Raw genomic sequence first — 21137 nt, forward strand, 5'->3', positions numbered from 1 at the left:
GAAGCCAAACAACAGCAATGAAGCTCACCATCTCAAATCCCCCTGCAACTCAGACTAACCTGAGCACAACAAAGCCCCCACCCAAACAGAATACTCCCCCATCCAATCAGAGCACAGCCAACCACCCATCCAATCAGAGCACAGCCAAGCTCCTTAACCAATCAGAACACACCTCCACCCAATCAGAACACAGCCAAGCTCCCACCCAATCAGTTCAAATCCCACTGGCAGTTAAAAGGAAGAAACAGCTGTGATCACACATTACTCCTAGAAGCACGAAGCTGAAGACACCAGCCTGAAGATAACGAATGGGACTTCGTCGAACGTCGCCAAGACACTTCCATTTTTACGCGGGAGAAAACCCGAATAACCAAAGACCTACATACAAACACCTGCGAAAACCTCAGAAAACACACACACACACACACACACACACACACATATATATATATATATGAAAAAAAATCTATATTCCTTCAATTTCCCCTTTTTTACAATTCTCATTCATATTTTATTTACTTATTTATTTCATATTTCTTAACTGCCCTTCTCCTTCGGATATATGTGGATGGCATAAATTTTAATAGCTGTAACACAACAGGTTTTCGCTGATGTCTAAGCAAGCTATGCATTTAACCAACAAATAATTCAACAAACGATCCACCTCTTCTAAAAGGTTTAGCATACTGTCTTACCAAGAAACATGATTTCCTGCCTCTGCTTACATGACTGGCTGCTAAGAGCATAGGAATACATCTTTTCTCCAGGGAAAAGCTATACTAAACCCTGGAATGGGATTTTTTTCAACAGCCTGAAAGGTGACTGTCTCTCAGGACATGTCCAGGGAAAATGAAATATATGGGAAATACATCTTCCTGAATTTATTTTTACTTCCCAAATCCTCTCTCCTCAGGACCAAATGTTCTCAGTTAGACACAAGAGTCTGATCAATGGAATTTAAGGGTAGGGCTTTTGCCTGAATTCTGTGGGCCACATGGAGATGACTTTCAAGCTTGAGGTTGATTACATATTACAGAGAAAAAGGTAACAGTCTTCCAAGCTTACATTTATGTGTATATTTAATAATAATTGCATATGTGTTATAATTGGATGGGAATTACTACTCTTCATCAGCATCACAGTGCTATCTCTTGTAAATTATAAGGTTTTTTTTCATACCACTTGTTATCTGAAATGCAATAGGAAGTGAGATTAAATTGCAGCTAAATGCTAAGAGCAATTATTCTCCTTACACACAATTCTTAATTAATATTTGATCCAAAACCCAGGAAAAGAGAACTTAATTTAAGATAAAATAATAGTAAGAAAGCATTAGATGTTTTCTTAATTAGAAAAAGAAATAGTAGAGAGGCACTGTTATATCACAATATACTCTAGCTAGGAGTCTGAGTGCAACTCTCACTGGAACACTCATTGCATAGTGAATTTTCTGTGAAGTCAAGCAAACACAAGCGGTCATAAACAACTTGGGACAATGCAAATATTAAGACTTGTGCTAATGTTGCCAAAAGAGGCTTACAGCTAAAGAACTGAGGTTTTGTTTCCTTTTTTGGAGAAAGGGCTATCACAAAAGAAATACAGCAAATCTCTTTACATTTATAAAAAAAGTTTTGGATAGCATCCATTTCACTTAAACATTGAGGCTGCAGTGGGTTGTTTTTTTTACCAGGGAATTTATAAACCTGCTGCAGACTTTGGAGTGTAGGTAGGCATAATAAACTGTATGCATGCTACATAGATAGCTCATCAACTACCATAGGATATTTTATTTCAGTGATCATCTTAACTGTGCCATAAAGTAAATAAATTATTTGGACAGCTGATAAAGGCTCCGTTCTACTTATGTTTACAATATTACAAAGTTTGCCAAAAGTTATCTAGTTATCTGCTATCGCAATAACAGAAAAAGGCTGTGTGCCAAAGGAGGCAGGGGAAGAGGAGAAATTATGGATCTTTGTATGCTTTATATATACTAAACAAGACAACGCCCTTCACTTCTATATTACAATAATTAAATCTGTAATGTATTCCCCTTGACAAAGGTTGTGATAAAAAGCAAACAGGTCAGGACAAAATACAATACAGTTACCTAAATTCTGTATTCAGTGACTCATTCTCTGTTTTTATTTGGTTTCATTTATATGTCTATTCCTGTTCTTGATTCATGGCATCACCATTCTTTAGTTACAGACCATTCCAGACTTTACAAGGGTGAAATAATTGCAGGGCTACATGCAGTGTTTCAGTAACATGGATACTCAGAGCCAATGCATTTTATTTTCAGTTCCAAAAGAAGAATTAATTCATCGTATTTGTTTCATGTATGAATCCACTCATCTGAATTTTTAAATAAGGAAATAATTCACTATGTTATGGAAGGGAAAAAACAGACCAACCTATCAAAAATAGTGCCATAAAAAACAGAATAGAAACACAAGTTAAGATAGGCAAGAAAATGGTAAGTGAGCACTTGTCCAGCCTAGACGAGTTCAAATTGCCAGGACCAGATGGATTACACCCCAAGGTTCTCAAGGAACTGGCAGATGTGATCTCAGAACCACTGAACTATATTTTTCAAAGATCCTGGAGCACAGGGAAACTACCAGAGGACTGGAAAAGAGCTGATGTAGTTCCCATCTTCAAAAAAGGGAAAAAAATAGACCCAGGAAATTACAGACCTATCAGCCTGACCTCAATACCTGGGAAGATCCTGGAAAAGATAATCAAACAACAAATCAACGAACACCTAGAGGCAATGTTTCAGTAATGATTTTCGGTTGTACCCAAACAGTTTTTATCTAGTACGGTCTGTTTAGAATAACGTAAGAAACTGGTTCACTGTTTTAATCACCTAGTCTCCTTACGACACCTGTATTAAATGAACCTGAAGTCATTTCGTAAACTATTTCATCTAGTGTTGGATGATGAACTGAAGATAGAAAAATGTGGGGTAGACAGCATCACCACCAGATGGATCCGTAGCTGGCTGACCAGCCGTACTCAGCGAGTGGTCCTCAATGGAACCGCATCTACATGGAGGGAAGTGGTAGTGGGGCACCCCAGGGCTCTGTTCTGGGCCCAGTGCTCTTCAACATCTTCATCAACGATTTGGACGAGGGGATAGATGGGGAACTCATCAAATTTGCAGATGACACCAAGCTGGCAGGAATAGCCAACACTCCAGAAGACAGGCTTACGATACAGAAGGATCTGGACAGACTTGAACACTGGGCACTATCTAACAAAATGAAATTCAATGGTGAAAAAAGCAAGGTTCTACATTTAGGCAAGAAAAACCAAATGCACGGGTATAGTATAGGGGGTACCTTGCTCAATAGTAGTAACTGTGAGAGGGATCTCAGAGTCCTAGTGGACAACCACCTAAATATGAGCCAGCAGTGTGCTGCAGCTGCCAAAAAGGCCAACATAGTGCTAGGCTGCATTAACAGAGGGATAGAATCAAGATCACGTGAAGTGTTAATACCACTTTACAATGCCTTGGTAAGGCCACACTTGGAATACTGCATCCAATTTTGGTCACCGCGCTGTAAAAAAGATGTTGAGACTCTAGAAAGAGTACAGAGAAGAACAACAAAGATGATTAGGGGACTGGAGGCTAAAGCATATAAAGAACGGCTGCTGGAATTGAGTATGTCTAGTTTAATGAAGAGAAGGACGAGGGGGGACATGATAGTAGTGTTCCAATATCTCAGGGGTTGCCACAAAGAAGAGGGAGTCAAGCCATTTTCCAAAGCGCCTGAAGGCAGGACAAGAAGCAACGGGTGGAAACTAATCAAGGAGAGAAGCAACCTAGAACTAAGGAGAAACTTCCTGACAGTTAGAACAATTAACCAGTGGAATAATCTGCCTCCAGAAGAGGTGAATACTCCAACACTGGAAGTTTTTAAAAAGAGACTGGACAGCCATTTGTCCAAAATGGTATAGGGTTTCCTGCCTGAGCAGGGGGTTGGACTAGATGACCTCCAAGGTCCCTTTCAACTTTATTGTTGTTGTTGTTGTTGTTGTTGTTGTTATTATTATTATTATTATTATAATATAAATCAGGGATCCACTGGAAATTCAGAATAGTTGCAGAATGATTTAACTTGTTATTATTTTCTTAAGCATTCTTGGCTTAAACCAATAAATATTTTATGCAAGCAAAATAAGTAAACCCCCAAATCATAGCAGGCCTTTACAAATTATCAGTACAGATTGTTTTAGATACTTATAGAATGAGCTTTCAGGGTGGCATGCAATAAAACATACCTAAAATCAATAGAAACACATAATAAAACAGTGTCAATTAAAAAAGCTGCTAAAAGCAGCAGAGGCTAAAAACACCAGATAAAACTAGTTGAAAGCCTAAAGCATCAAGGGGTGTTAAACAACCTGGGAGAATTAGAACAGGAGGCATCAGCATCCTAGGGAAGTTATCTCATGGGGAGGTGGTGTTTGTCAAAAGTTATCTGCCATATTTAAATTAAAAACATTGTACATTGATTATGCAGAATCAGGTTATTGATTCTGGACAGGACCAGAAACAGTTGGAAGAAATCATAAGAAAACAAATTTAGGCTAGCTGTAAGGTAAAGGTAAGGTTTCCCCTGACCCTTTGTGCCTGACTCTAGGGGGCAGTGCTCATCTCCACTTCTTAACTGAAAGAGCCAGCATTGTGTGAAGACATTTCCATGGTCATGCTGGCCACATGACTATACGCCAAGGAGCACAGAACCCTGTTACCTTGCCACTGAAGTGGTACCTATTTTTCTACTTGTATTTGCATGCTTTCAAACTGCTAGGTTGGCAGGATCTGGGGCAAGAATGGGAGCTCACTCCATTGTGCAGTGCTCAGTTTTCCAACTGCCAATCTTCTGGTCAATAAGGCCTAGTGTCTTAACTGTTAGGTCACCACATCCCTTAGGCTAGATGTAAGGAGACATTTCTGGATAGTCGGAGCTGACACCAATGAAACAAGTTGTCTCAGACATAGATATGTTCCCTTTTATTGGAGATCTTCAAATAGCCACTTGTCTGAAATGTATTAGCAGATCTTGAATTGGGAAGGAAGCTGGACAGAATGACTTCTGAAGTCCTCCTAATACTATGATCCTAGGATTCAAGCTGTTATTACTAATCAGTTCAGCATTGTGTCAGAAAGGTTTTTTTCCCCTATCTTTACCTGAACAAAGCAGAGAATGTCTTGGTTTCCGGGAAGCAAAGTCTATGATCTATCATTAACAGAAGACAGCTATCTAAGCATAAATATTATCTTCCCTTTCATTAAGGCTACACGAAACAGTGGAATTCACAGTCCTCCTTTCATCTGGTAGGCTCTGGAGCACTACAGAAGTGTTTAAAAAGTACTTCTTTAGTATGTATCCTATGCCACTGTGAAAACTGTTTCAATGACATTAATTTTACTGTCTCTAATGTCAGCAAAACTTTAATGTTTTTAATGTAGAATCCCAAATAAATAAATAAACCAAACAGAAAATTTCACAAACAAATGCTGTTAAATAATATATAGTTGGGCATTCACTCCTAAGAACACATTTCAGACTAAACCAGTGATGGTGAACCTTTTAGAGACTGAGTGCCCAAACTGCAACCCCAAACCCACTTGTTTATCACCGGGTGCCAGGTGGGCATGGCCCATTGGGTGGGCGTGGCTGTGGTGGGCGTGGCAGACTGGGTGGATGTGACCAAGGTGAACGTGGTCACCTCAATGTTGCTCATGGGGAGGGATGCCTGTGGGGGCTGGGCAGGGTTGGGGGAGATCCAGGGGGTCTCTGGCAGGTGGGGCGGTGGGCAGGAGGCTCATCCTGCGGGGTGAGGCTAGGCAGGGCGGGGGTGCCATTGTCGCAAGGCAAGGTGAGGCAGGGGCTGGGGCAGCTGCTGCCTGACACCATCGACCCCCGCACACAGAGGCCAGCGAGCGCATGGGGGCCGACAATGTCCATCAGCAGTCACAGCCTGCCGGCCCTTGAAAAAGAGAGCATGTGAGGCCAGGAGGGATGGGACGGGGGGGGAGGGAAACCAGCCATGCTGGGATGCATCCAGCCACGTGGGACCTTGGCAAGTTAGTGGGCGGCTGGTTGAAGAAGGGAAGTTGCCACCTCCGGGGCATGGTGCGCGTGCCCATAGAGAGGGCTCTGAGTGCCGCCTCTGGCACGTGTGCCATAGGTTCGCCACCACTGGACTAAACTGTTCCAGACCTACATCAGTATGCTAAAATAATATTAGTTTTCTCACCTACAAATCCTTCTTTGCCGACCAATTTAAGGGCAAGCATGTCTGCCAAAACTGAAGAATTGCCATGTGCAATATTTGCAAAAGGTCCAGCATGCACAAAAACTGGAGTACCCTAGAAGAAAATAATAAGGACAGACATATTGAATTCCCCACTAAAGCTTAAATCGATGTGACATTAAGAACAAGAGAGCAATCATTTTACATTAATTTTTACAGCATTCTGAAGTTACATCAAACAACTGGCATGGGATAAGGAGGTAGTATATTGGTATAATACAACCAATATTCCGGAGCAATCACATGTTACTGATTGTGCCATATTTCAGCATATAGCATATTATTAAACACAGTCCCTAAACACATAATTACACTTTTTTGTTGCAAATCAAGGTTCACTTTTTGAGTTACTGTATGTCATAACAATTTCATTATTAATGTGTAGAATTAATTATCTTACTCTATAATCCGTATCTGCAGCCTCTCCACCATCTGGTTTTCTTTGTACAGAGCTGCTGTGACCTGCAACTAAGCCCGCTCCTTCAATCAACTCATTGTCATAACTCAGCTTTTTAAAATTAGACTGTGTACATCAGACTGTAAAGTATGTATACCTTCTTATATGAGAGTAAACACCACAGAATCAAATGAATCTTCTTGCTTTGGGCACATACATTGAATTTCACAGGTAGAAAGTAAAAATCTAAGGGTATCTGTTAATTCTTTTTCACTGTTAGATCTGTGGGGTTCTCAACTGATTCAATTGATGTAAAATTCCTCTGAGAAGGACTGCGATTGCAGACAGCTCTAGAAGTAGCAAATTAATTAAATCCTTAAATAATTTGCTGTTTCTAGAGCTCTCTGCAGGTTTCAGGCTGGGTACAACATGGGAACCAAACTGGTTGTGTTTGGGGATGGGGACCAGGATCCTTCTTCTGGGGGAGGAACAGATTCCAACTAAATCCCTCCAAGATAGAATCACATGATCCCAGAGAAAGTCCATCTGAATGGGATTATACTCTCACACAGAGAGAGAGATTGGCTACAAACTGAAGGTTCATCTAGATTCAAAACTCCTACTTGAAGAACAAATGGAAACACTAGTAGAGGGCTTTTGCACAGCTACATACTGTGTGCCATTTGCAACTATTCCTGGACCAAGAGGACCTATTCAGGGTCACTCATGTTTGCATTCATCTTCCATAACATGTTCTACCAAGGGACCTTGAAGAGCTTTCAGAAGCTACATCTGGTCCAAAATATGGCAGCTTGGGTACAGATGATGTGGATGCTTCACTTTTCATTGCTTCAGGAGATGCACTGGTGACAGGTGTGATTAAAGGTACTGGTGCCATTTTTAATGCCCTATTTGGCTCTGGACCTGGACCATCTTCTTCTGTGGGTGAAGGTTCGTTCTCCAAACATCTGTATTTCACTTCTGAACTGAAGTGAAGAAGTTTCTTGGATGAGAAGCAAAATGTCTTCAAGGAAAAACAAAGAAAGTCCAGTTGCCTTTTGAAAAAGCACTTTTGGGTCACACTGAAGACTTCCTTTTCATTTCCCAGTCTTCTTTAGCCTCATTACTCTCATAATCCCAGAAGCCATTTGTACAGACTTGGGCAATATGTGGGGTGGGGAATTTGTTCTGTGAGTAAACCCCATTTTTCTAGGAGATGAATAGCAATGAGCGTACTCTTAAAATGTTCAAAACTTTAAAAACATATGCTAGCAACTTAGATTTATGAAGAAAGAAATGAAGCCTCGGATTACAGATGATTGGACCCACCTCCAAAGTCTGCATCAATGTTGGTTTAATTGCATCCTTCATCAAAACTGCCAAAGCACCAGTTACTCCCTAAAACAAAGAGATTTTTGCTTTAGTTTTAAGGTTAATGTTATTTGAATCTAAGAAGAAGTTCAAGCAAACTAACCTAAGGCATCAGGTAATTTAGGTAAAAACAAACAAACCTAGTAAGGATAAAGCTAGAATTGATTATTCTAGCTTTATAGAATGACGGTATCACAAATTAAAAGAAATAAGAAAAAAGAATGGCCTCAATTTCTATAAACTGTAAATAGGTTTCTGATTTACAACATTTAAACACTATAATTTGAAAGAAGTAACCTGTACCGAATGTAAAAATATGTCAAGGCACAGGTCAAAAAAGTGTTATGTGGTTTGATAACTTGACATTATTCAAGATTACTACCTTTCCCAGGGTTTCTACAAGTGTTAGAAAAGGGAGATCTCCCTTAGATTGTGTTGAATTCAGGAGAAATCAAAAGTAGTGTTTGTAACCACAAATTTTCTAGTTCATTCATGCTGCTTTCTATAACCCGCATTGCTGACGTCCTCAGCCTGATGCTCAGGAATTTGAATATACTGCGGACTTTTCCCCAAATGTCTAGCAAGTTTCTTGTCCCACCTATAAACAGTCAGCCTATCTACATTGTAAGACATAAAGAGGTTCTATAACGGGTGTCAAACTCAATTTCATTGAGGGCCGCATCAGCATTGCGGTTGCCCTTGGGGGGCTGAGTGGATGTGGCCAGGGTGGGTGCGGCCTACTGGGTGGGCGTGGATGGAGTGGGTGTGGCCTACTGGGTGGGCATGGCCAGCTCTACATCGTTCGCGTCAAGGGTGCCTGTGGGGGCCTGGGCAGGAGTGGGACAGATCTGAGGGTCTCTGGCAGAAGGGGTGGGACCGGGGCAAGCGCCAAGGCATGGTGCATTTCTTCATTCCTCACAAAGGGTGACACCTCCCCAGCATGCACCTAGGGGGCGGGGCCAACGCAGCAGGGGCTGGTTCCTCACTGTTTCTGGACGGCCTTGTGGAGCTAAGATGCTCCTTGTGGAGCATTTCAGCATAGATGGCCACCACAAAATTGTACATTGGCTCCTGGCCGGCCTGGGCCAGGGCCAAGGCAGCAGGGGCCGTTCCCTCACTGTTTCCAGGATGGCTTCGCGGGCCACATGAAACCACTTCGCGGGCCGCATCCGGTCCCCAGGCCTTGTGTTTGACATGTCTGCTCTATACGTTTTCAGAGGAAATAAAAATGATGAGGAGTTGCATTCTAATGATAGATTTCAGCAGCTCACTTCCTGCCATTAAAAAGGACAAAAGTAAGGACAATAAGGAGCATCCTGCTAGGTAAGTAGTGATGTGTGTGAAGAGGTGTGAAAGATTCTGATAAATTAGTAGCATGTAACTCTTTGCCTTCTATTTATTTTAAATAAATAATTAAATTAAATATAGGGCGGGAAGAGGAACGCCTGAGTCCCGCCGATTGTTGGTCTATTTTGTGATTAGGGGTTTTTGATGTCAATTTTTGTATTCATTTTTGTTTATAACCATTAAACCAGTTCAATTAAATTTTTAACGAAATTTTGGGGGTAATTTTAAAAGGGGATCCGGTCAGGTGCAAGTTGCAAGCATTTTATCAATGGGCAAGCACCTCTAGCAGACAACGTGAGGGCACTTATAAAATGCCAGCAGAAGAAAATCTGGAAGAACCAAAAGATTCCAGCAATCAGCCTCTCCTAACCATTTTTACTTTTGCAGAGTGGGAAGGGGGAGCAGCTACTACTGAAATTATTAGAGTATTATTACAATTGTTAAAACCTTGCTGTTTTAAAATGTGAGGTAAAATTTGGAACCTGGATTATGCCCCGTTTTGAAATGGACACTTCAAAGATGGGAAAGAAAAAAAAAGAAGGATTGGTGAGTTATATAACCTTCTTTATGAGTAATGGTTACCAGCAACATTGGGGCTTTTAATCATTTTTCTTAAAAGGCAGTTGGATCACTAAAATCATAAGTAGCTTGGAAAAATGTATTTCTCAGTTGCCTGTAACAATGGAACCTACTGTCATCCAATGTAATATAAGAAATACAGGATATACAGTACAAATAGATGGTCTTTTTCACTCAACACAGAATTAAATGGAATTCATTGCCACACTTTATACCTGATTCTGTAATAACTTTGTTCCCTGCGCCACCCGTTTGGTAAACTCGCAAGATTCGTTTTTCTCGTCATGCACATGTATACATAACCCGAACTAGACTGTTGTTTCTCTGTGTCATATAATATATGCGGGTATATGCATAATTCTGTATTCATTTATTTATTTATGTCATATTTATGTAGTGTATATCGGAGGTGGTGACCCTTTGAGAGCTGTATGCAATGAAATTTCATTTTAAAGTATGCCAATTAGTGTACATTCAAAGTGACAATAAAGTTATTATTCTATAGTAAAGACAATTAATTAATCCTCTCGATGGCTGCTCTTAATTTATGCAAATTCAAGCATAGAAGTAGCATACTTTCAACATCAGCTGAGAAACTGTAAGAGAAATAGGGCATTGTGTTAATCTGCACATTTTTAAAAATAACTGGCTAAGATCTAAGATCAGACTGTAGATCTTTCTTTCTTTCTTTCTTTCTTTCTTTCTTTCTTTCTTTCTTTCTTTCTTTCTTTCTTTCTTTCTTTCTTTCTTTCTTTCTTTCTTTCTTTCTTTTTCTTTCTTTCCTAGTGACTATAAGTTGTTCAAGTACTGGCAATCTGAAAGCCAAGGTTGCCATGTTTTGGAATTTAGCAATCTGTATCCATGAAGAAAATCTAGTCCTATGATCACTAAGATATGACAATGACTTTATAGCACATAATCAATCAATATCAGTTTTTAAATCTGCAACTGACTTCCAGGCTGCCTAACTTATTTGCAGGTGCTTTCATATACAGATAGTTTGTCTGAAGATTTATTAATGGTCCCAAACTGTGCCTTTTAGATTAAAGGTGAATTTTGGTTTTCAATGAAATTTTCAAAGAAACTCAGATTCATTGCAAAGAATTATCGAGAGCTCTCAACTTACAGCCATTCATTTAACAACCATTCAGTTACGGTGGGCTGAAAAAAGTAGCTTACAACTAACTGATCATCACACTGTTTGGTTGCAGAAATATCCTTATTTGTACACTCTTTGTAAAATGAATAAATTGTTAAGTAGGTGCATTTCCATATTTTTCAACGATATGTAATTTGATAAATGTCATTACTATATAAATAGCTACACATTTATTTTATATTCCTCAAGGCTGCTGAAATACTAATCTTGAGGGTGCCAGCTTAATTTACCATGAAGATATGGCATCAATCCATCAAACATTTTGTTACGAGACAGCCGCCAAATTGCAATCTAGTCTTCAAGACTATGCTCAATGAACACCATATTTTGGCAACAAATCCCGTAGTTCCATTACTGAGGCAGGCTTTCTAAAAAAATCATTATACTTTGGAAAAGAGCTTCTGAGTTTATTAAATATTCAATTTATCTTTCCTTCTCTGCCTCCTCCCACCTCCATTCCTTCCAGCATCTGGTTTTCATCGGTCAATGTGTATTTTAGATTTCATTACACTATGCTAAAGATGTGATATAGCCCTCTTGAAATTCAAACCAAAGAGAGTTGCTGGGTATATTAAATATTATTCATATCCGAAAGAAATAAAAGAAAGAAGGAATTAGTGGTTTTGGCTGAATATTAAATAAAGAATTGTAAAAATGCATGAAAATATTTTACAGAGACAGAAATCAAAGTAATTTAAAAAATGCATTCACATTTGAATATGTGCTATTATTAATCAAAATGAGGGGGCACGATGGCTCAACGGTTAAAGATACTGGGCTTGTCAGCTAGGAAGCTGACAGTCCAGGTTTGAGACCCGAGCGCTGCCCGATGGGTGAGCTCCCGTTACTTGCCCCAGCTCCTGCCCACCTAGCAGTTTGAAAGCATTCAAATGCAAGTAGATTAAAGGGTACCACTTTGGTGGGAATGTAATAGTGTTCTGTGTGACTTTGGAGTATAGCCATTCTGGCCACATGACCATGGAAAATGTTTTCAGATAATGCTGGCTCCCTTGGCCAAGAAACAGAGTTAAGCACCATCCTCTAGAGTCGACACGACTCAATCAATAGCAATAGCGATAGCACTTAGACTTATATACCGCTTCATAGTGCTTTACAGCCCTCTCTAAGCAGTTTACAGAGTCAGCCTATTGGCCCCAACAATCTGGATCCTCATTTTACCTTTCTATTCATCAATAGCAATAGCGATAGACTTATATACCGCTTCACAGTGCTTTACAGCCCTCTCTAAGCGGTTTACAGAGTCAGCCTATTGCCCCCAACAATCTGGGTCCTCATTTTACTGACCTCGGAAGGATGGAAGGCTGAGTCAACCTTGAGCCAGTGAGAATCGAACTGCCAAACTGCTGGCAGCCGGCAGTCAGCAGAAGTAGCCTGCAGTGCTGCATTCTAACCACTGTGCTACCACGGCTCTAATCAAATCAAAATATGCACTCAAGTGAAAGTAAGATTTGTTGAGACCAAACATTATTATTGTTATTAATGTTCTACAAATAGTTACTTCAATTCCTCTCCCATGTTCTTCACTCCAAAAGGTATAAAAGCAACAGGAAAGCAAAGTGATTGAAGTCCTTTAAAAAAAACAAAGCAAGGAGAATGTATGCATGTAGACTAGTGCTTGGTTCTTTCGAGCAACTGCTTCATCAATAGATAGGTAGCATGTTATCTCTTACCTGCACTATATTTCTAAACCCAAAGAAACATTTGCAAAAGCATTGCATGCTTAGAGCTCATACAAATAATGCAAAATGTAATGCTCTGCACATTAAAGGGAACACTCAAAATTGTCATAAAACATCAACATTGTGGGAACTAGTGTCCTGTGTTCTTTACTAATTGTAGTAGTCTTGGCATCTCCCACCATGTATCCTGTATCATTTGCCGATATATTTTCAGGTGCATTTCAAGATGTTGTGCTTCCCTTTAAAATCCTACATGCCTTAGAGCAGGGGTCTTCAAACTTGGCCCTTTTATGACTTGTGGACTTCAATTCCCACGCTGGCTGAGGAATTCTGGGAATTGAAGTCCACAAGTCATCGGACCCGGATACCTTCGAGACCGCCTCCTGCCGCAGATTACCTCCCATCGACCTGTACGCTCCCACAGAGTGGGTCTCCTCAGGGTGCCGTCGGCCAGACAGTGCCGGCTGGCGACCCCAAGGGGGAGGGCCTTCTCTGTGGGAGCTCCCACCCTCTGGAATGAACTGCCCCCAGAGATCAGGGTGATCCCTGATNCTTAAGACTTGGTTGTTCCAGCTTGCAGGACTGGCCTAGGGTAATTTTTAGAGGGGTTTTAATTATATTTTAATTAGACTATACTTAAATATTTCTTTTTAATTAATTTTAATCCTGTAATTGTCATTTGTGTATTTTTAATCGATTGTCAGCCGCCCTGAGTCCGCAAGGAGAAGGGCGGGATATAAATTTAATTTAACAATAATTTAATAATAATAATAAAAGGGCCAAGTTTGAAGACCCCTGCCTTAGAGGCTGACTGAGATCGTTTAAGCTAAACAAAACCTAAACTTTGCTTATAGAGAGTGCTTGCTTTCCATTCCTTGTTAAGATATAGTATTTGAAGAAGAGTTTTCCATAGGAGACTGGCTCCTGCACTCCCACCAGCTATAAGATTTGCACCCTCGCTTTTCCAGCATGCATTTGGGGACAGAGACATGTGTAGACAGGGAACTGATAAGGTTTTGCCTGAGACTGTATGGTGGTATCATTTTATGATTATATCATAATTGCTTGTATTACTATTTGATAATAATTGTATTATTTTTATGATTACTGTATTATTTTATCATATGTTGCTGCTTGTCAACCACTGAAACATTATGAAAACATTATAAATAAGTAATACACACCAAATCTTGTGCTGTCACAGGTTGTCCTTTTGTGTTGTTAGCAACCACAATTTTTCCCAGTCTCTCTTTCATATCAGACAGGCTACTGGTTAGCGCTAATATTGCCATAATTTCACTTGCAACAGCTATATCAAACCGAGTCTGTGAACAGAAAAGGAAAGATATAGAAAATAGACATTCAAAGCGCATAACTGGATATCCTACATGCCTAGCATAGTCTCATAGCTGTCAGCTAGACTCGGATTTTTTTTTTAAAAAAACCCCAGAAGGTGGTCATGGAAACCACTTGTATATTCTTGCTAAGAAAACCACAAAGCAATCTGCAGTTTATTTAGACACCATGTCAAGCTCACTTGCAGGAGATTTTATATTGTTCTCTATTGGTCTGTAAAGCTGGCAAGATCAGCATAGTGTGAGATAAAATCCTGAGAGCTTAGTACCTAGGTGAGTGCTAGGAATGATGGCTAAATGGTTTGATTCCTGTAGCCCCACGGAAAGCTTACAACATACTCTCTCATTTAACGTAGTAAAGGACAACATTGCCTTTATGGTTATATGGAAGACCAATTTCTTATCTAGTTAGTTTTCTAGCTGTTTATGTAAAGAACTAGGCCTACCTGCTCATCACATTAAGCTTGAAGGAGGTTGTATATTCCATCTGATATCCTTCTCTTATATTTATTTTGTTTAGCAATAGGCTCATAAGTGCTCTCAAGAGTATATTGGAATCTCAGGTGGCCATTTCATCCATATCACTTTTGAGTTCTAGTTCTACATATTTTTTCAGTTCTGTCTACTTCTATGTTGAAATGAAATTATTCCTGTATGCTATAGATAGTAAAGCATATTGAACTTCTAGAATAAACATAGATTATGTTTAACAGAAACAGAAACAATGATCCTAAACTGTATCTCAAGTTATGGTGCAGATTTATTCATTTCTAAACCTTGGTATATTGATTTGCTGAAATAATAGCAGGAACAAAGCATCATAAAGTGTACATGAAATTTAATCTCAAACATACAATGTATTGGAACTTTATTTACCTGGCGAGAAAACCCCTTCTCTGTGTTTGCTTGGCCAATTGTTATTTTTCTAAGGAATCTATCATTTGTATCCACCACTGAAAAGAAAACAAATAGCTGAAACATTTACTAAAGCATCAAAGCCTCTGTTCTTCTACCAAAATTGGGTGGGAAATGTTTGCATATCTCCCTCTGTTAATATAATATATTATAGATATAATTTAAACACCCACATATTTCATTATCTTAATGCATATTCTTCTTCTTTTGAAAGGCTATGGAAGTGTGGAACTGTAGCAGGATAGAGCAACAGAAGTTTTTGTGTGGTTGAATTTTGCTCCAAATTCTTATATGGGACTAGAATAATTACATTTTTTGCAATAAGATGATTATAGAATGTTTAAAATATTCACTCCTGAGTGCAAATTATTATTTTTAACATAGACAAAGTCAAAAGGTACTTCAAAATATTGCTTAACAAACTTATAAAATTATCTGCTCTAAACTTTGTTCATAGGAAAATTTAACCTTTCAGCTACAAAGATAGAAAGACCTTTCCTTAGAATCCCCCCCCCCCCGGATTGACCATTTTTCTGAATATTCATAATTGAAACCTCATTTTTCAATTAAAAGTGTTCGTAAAACAATCCAAATTACCCTTGGATCCAATAATTGTTGGAAATAAGGATAATTTGAGAAATTTAAAGACTGTTAATATTTGGATGAGAGATCTCCAGGGAACATCAAAACTATAGGTTAGACTGTTAGACAAAAAAATAAAAAATGTCCCAGAAGAAGGAAGATCAAGTCGCTTCCATATTGCTACCAAGAAAACAATATTGACATGTCCATGAAGTTACCAGGAGTTAAACCTGACTTGAACGAGGCTTTAACTTTACATTTAGATGAACAATGAGCATGTTCTAAAAATGATCTTTTTAAGTAGTATGTTTTTATTCTATTTGCCACTCAAAATTTCTTCTGGTAGAGGGGTGATTGTGAATGTTTGTTCAATAAAAAAATAAAATGAAAATTTGGAAGGACATGCTGTTCTCCTGCAATGAATGCAGAAATTTAAGGAAGCTTTTTTGTTTAATAAGACATTATATGGTGTTTTAATTCAATATGTATATGAAAAAACACACCACTATCTTACGAAGATTAAACAAGCTTTCTAAAATAACATTTTGTAGGCCACAAATATGGAATGTTTTAAAACCTCTTTCAGTTGCGTATATTTTCTTGACAGTTTTGATTTGTGCTTCTGGAAAGAAAGCTATTTTCACCTTACAACATCATGGAAGAAGAATGCAATGACTAACTTATAGGGGTGTTCCATGCTACATCTAAAAAGCGGACAAGTTTATAATTTTTTGATAGGATGTATACATGGGCAAGTAACTGAAGTTGTGCTATCTAGATTTACCAAAATGCATTATGTATTTGTTCTATGATTACTTAGTATGTTAAATTCCATCTGCTGAATATATATTTCTACTCTATGACCAAAGTCAGCCTGTGACAGCCTTAGATTTGATGACAGCAGAACAAGGGCCACGCGCAGGGAGAGGTGCACAGGCTTTCCCAGACAAACAGAAGTCATGGCCAGTCAGGGTCCTGATTACATGGAAGAAGCATAAATATATCCTACTAGCTACAGCAATGAATAAAATGATGATATGTGTGTTGTTATGTCTTAAAGCAAACCCTCTCCTTTTGTATTTCTTGACATCAGAAAAAAATATACAAGTCATAGGTTTGTTTGCTCCTTGCCTACTGGAGAAATATCCAACACTGTTATTTATGATCCCTTCATCCAATTCTAAATGCAGGTTTTTAAGGAAGTGGCACAGCCACACTTCTGTGTGCATAAATGATTCACCTGTGGAGAGGGTTACCAGCATCAAATTCCTGGGTGTGCAGCTAACGAGTAGGCTGACTTGGTCGCTCAACAGTACGAAACTGGTGAAGCGGGCACAGCAGCGCCTGCATTTTCTGCGCCACATGAGAAAAGCACATCTTCCTTCCCCTGTCCTGACCACTTTCTACAGGGGGACAATCGAGAGCATCCTGTCATACAGCATCACAGTCTGGTTTGGAGGCATCATTGCTCCAGACAGGAAGGCGGTGCAGAGAGTGGTGAGAATGGCAGAAAAGATCATTGGCAGTTCCCTCCCTCCCATCCAGGACATAGCACAGAAGCGCTGCTTGAGCAGGGTCCGTAAGATTATCTGGGACACTACCCATCCTCTTCACAACCTGTTTTCCTTGTTACCTTCTGGGAGGAGGCTTCATGGTATCCGAAGCAGAACATCCAGATTCAGCCAGAGTTTCATTCCATACAGCATTAACCTTGTGAACTCTCAAGCTTCCTCCTTCCGTTATATATTCAAGATGGACAATATTTAATATTTATTTGCTACGTATACAGTATGTAGAGATGTGGGTCTATACATATGTTGTTCATAGTATGTTTAGGTGTGTGTCATGTATGTGTTTTACTTTGAGAGCGGGCAACTAAATTTCATTTTTGATGTGTTCCATTGTGCCCACAGTATAAAAATGACAATAAAGGTTATCTTATCTTATCTTATCTTATCTTATCTTATCTTATCTTATCTTATCTTATCATCTTGTGAATGTCAGAAATAGACTGTGGCAAAAATACACCATCCTAATACTTTCATACACTCACAGGATATGTGTACTTTTGAGGAAGACACACAATTTATACTCTCTGGCTTAGCTATTACCAAGCCATTGTTTATAATTGTCAGCAATACTCTTCCCTTTCCAGTTTCTATGGTATTGTGAAAAACTAAGGAAATCAAAAATAGTTTCACTACAGCTTTCCACCACAAATTACCTATGCTGCTTTTATTCTGGGTGAGAGTTGGGTTCTTACAAGCAGGATCTTTCACATTCTCACATTCACCAAATTTGCTGAGAATTGCAAAAAGCTTAAGGAATGGGCAGAACATTTACACAGCTTTTATGTCAGGTCTTTGTGGGTCTTTAGCCCAGAGCAATAAAATCACTGAGTTAAAAGAAGAAAAGGGGAAACACGTATCATATTTCCAGTTCTCAAAATTCAAAGTACAAAATATACAGAAAAAATCAAGACTGTACTTATTAATGTGTTACCAAAATCAGGATAGTGTCAGATGTTGCTCCGCTTCCAGAGCCCATTATCAAGTCACAAAAGATAGTTAAGCAAATGCATAGATTTCTTTTCCTTTTCACTGAATAACTTAATCAGTTCTGAGAAGAATTTTTTTGCCAAAAACTGCTTCTTTCAAAAGTAATTGTTTATGTTAGGGTTGAAACTTTCCAGAATATATCTGGCTGATGACTTTATGCAAGAGCAAAGTAGACCAGATGGAGACTCCTTTTGTTTAATACCTACCCCGTTGCCACGTTATCGTAGAGGTGTCTATATCAAGTCGCACAAATTTGTTAATCTCATCTGCGGTTAATGTATCAGGATCTCTTTTGGTTATTCCAAGCCGCTAAAAACAAATAAAGAAAAAGAGATAGAAATAGACAATTGACCATAGAAGCCATGGTGCCCTATTCAAGGCATATAACTGCTTCTCATACAAGCTAAACTGGGCCTACACGGCACCTAAAGCCCGATCTGATCCACTGCAGTTTTTCTTAATGTAGAAATCAAACAGGTAGAGAGGTTCATCCCAACAGACATTCCAGTTCTAATTTTCTTTCCTGAAGGCAGGATAAGAAACAACGGATGGAAACTAATCAAGGAGAGAAACAATCTAAAACTAAGGATAAATTTTCTGATAGAACAATTAACCAGTGGAACAACCGGCCTCCAGAAGCGGTGAATGCTCCAACACTGGAAGTTTTTAAGAAGAGACTGGACAGCCATTTGGGTTTCCTGCCTGAGCAGGGGGTTGGACTAGATGACCTCCAAGGTCCTTCCAACTTTATCATCATCATCATCATCATCATCATCATCATCATCATCATCATCATCATCATCATCATCATCGGAATGAAGTATGAAACAATTCATTCCAAAAAGAAACCATAAGCCCTATCAACTACTGTAATTACTGCATGCAAAGGGAAGTGACAAATATTCTGTAGGATATTGGGTGGTGAAGGTCCTATTTGCCCTAAGGAGCACAAAATTGAAGTTTAGCCATCTTTACAATGAATCGGATATGAGGTTATGAGAAGGAAACTTTACTCGGAACAGAGACTCTTCAATGTAATGAAATATTCTGGGTCCAGCTGCCTAGAGGGCTCACCTCCATCCTGTAGACATTAGTAGCAGAACAACTAATAAGAGGCTCAATAGGAGGCAGTTATTGGATCTCCAATGTATGTTGTTAAACAAATATCTTGAATGACCTACTTAAGTTAATCTCTAGCAGATAAGGCTGTTGTGAATGGAGAACAGGATAAGAGACTAATTTCTTTCCTAATTCTGTATATGGTTCTCCCTTTCTTTTGATTACAATGGTTCTTTCCCTGCCATGTCTTCTTTATTGTTAAAAGGCCCAGGAAATTCTTACTGATATACAGCCTTGAATCTAATTAAGGTACTACTAATAACTTAGATATCCAAAATATAAAGTAAAAAGAAGACACCTGGGGAAAAATATCATTGTGAAAATATTTTTAATTGCTTATTCCAGAAGACACCAATTAAGTACCTTTGTGTCAACCCCAGCCAGCATTGATTATTATCATACCAATTGGAGAGGATGAAATGTATAATCTAACATATCTGAAGAGTATCAGATTGGGAAAATTGGCTTATCCACACAAGTATATCCAAGTATTATTCTAAAGCAGATATAAATGTAGACTTCATCTTATCCTGTTTATTTTCAACAGAACAACTGGGCAGTGCAAAATGCAAGTGAAAATCAAATCAAAAGAAAGAACATTTGGCTCTTGAAGTACTGTCTTTGCAGCCATCCAGTGCCATCCCATGGTTATCAAAAGTGCTAGACTGCCCCATAAATTAAGCTGTCATGTTATCTAAATCAACACATTGCAATGATCATTAATCAAGATGTGATCTCAAATGTATTACAATTTGTATAATTATAATTTCCATTCCAAACTGAGTTCTTTCTCTTTCCTTCACTTTTTCAAAAATATGTTGGTCAGCATTTTAAGCAACTACAATAATCTTAGCATTTGATTACAGAAATTAAATACATTCAGTGTTTTTATATACAAAATGTACGGCAAGATTGTTTTCCTCTGTAAGACTGAGAATCATTATCAAATTTAGGAATTCCCAGAGAAGACATTTAACAGTTAAGATAAATAGCTGCCTGCCATTGTTTTACATTTCCAGTCTGCTATTTGTAGTCTGACAGTGAGAAAAATCAAGGAATTTCAGCAAGATATCTACACAATCTTTTCAGCATCCCCCACCCATGTAATAAGTGGCATTAATTTAAAGATTTCTCCAACTTCTTAAATAATCTTGGTCCATGTAATTATTCTGAATCTACCTTTTTGCATAGATGTGGGTAGTCTACACATAACCATTTTTCCCATCCTCGTGGTGATTCAGAACTTAGTGGTTTCCTTGAAGCTGAACAACTAAAGAGTATAAATATACTGTATTTAAAAGTAAATATTTTTTTATTCACTTCAAAGCCCATTGGACTGTAACTTAAAGCTACTAGCCACTTTTTAACAGCTTTAAAAATGTAAGTTGCAGAAAGCACATGAAAATGCCTTCCCATTGTTCTTTTAGAGGATATGGAATATGATGAAAGCAAATAGTTACATTAAAGGTAAAATTAACGGTTTCTCCTGTCCAGTCATGTCTGACTCTAGGGGCCGGTGCTTATCTCCGTTACTTAGCTGAGGGAGCCAGTGTTATCCCAAGACATTTCTGTGGTCAGGTGGCCAGCATGACTATATGCCAAGCTGTATGGAACGCTGTTACCTTCCCACCAAAGTGGTACCTATTTATCCACTCAAATTTGCATGTTTTTGAACTGCTAGGTGGGCAGGAACTGAGGTAGGTAATGTGTGTTCATGCCATT

At 38.8% G+C, this 21137-nt stretch overlaps 1 protein-coding gene across 1 annotated transcript in view; it reads right to left on the reverse strand.

Moving 5' to 3' along the window:
- MTHFD1L (methylenetetrahydrofolate dehydrogenase (NADP+ dependent) 1 like) overlaps positions 1-21137 on the reverse strand; it is a 130105-nt gene that overhangs the window by 60761 nt on the left and 48207 nt on the right. Inside the window, exons 15-19 of the mRNA XM_015821824.1 lie at positions 18503-18605; positions 15118-15194; positions 14071-14211; positions 8060-8128; positions 6277-6388 (exon numbers count right to left, since the gene is read on the reverse strand). Coding sequence (XP_015677310.1) covers positions 6277-6388; positions 8060-8128; positions 14071-14211; positions 15118-15194; positions 18503-18605 — 502 coding nt within the window. The remainder of the gene's footprint in view (positions 1-6276; positions 6389-8059; positions 8129-14070; positions 14212-15117; positions 15195-18502; positions 18606-21137) is intronic.

This window comes from Protobothrops mucrosquamatus, unplaced genomic scaffold (assembly GCF_001527695.2).
Source record: "Protobothrops mucrosquamatus isolate PMUCROS unplaced genomic scaffold, P.Mucros_1.0 scaffold_168, whole genome shotgun sequence".
NCBI lineage: Eukaryota > Metazoa > Chordata > Lepidosauria > Squamata > Viperidae > Protobothrops > Protobothrops mucrosquamatus.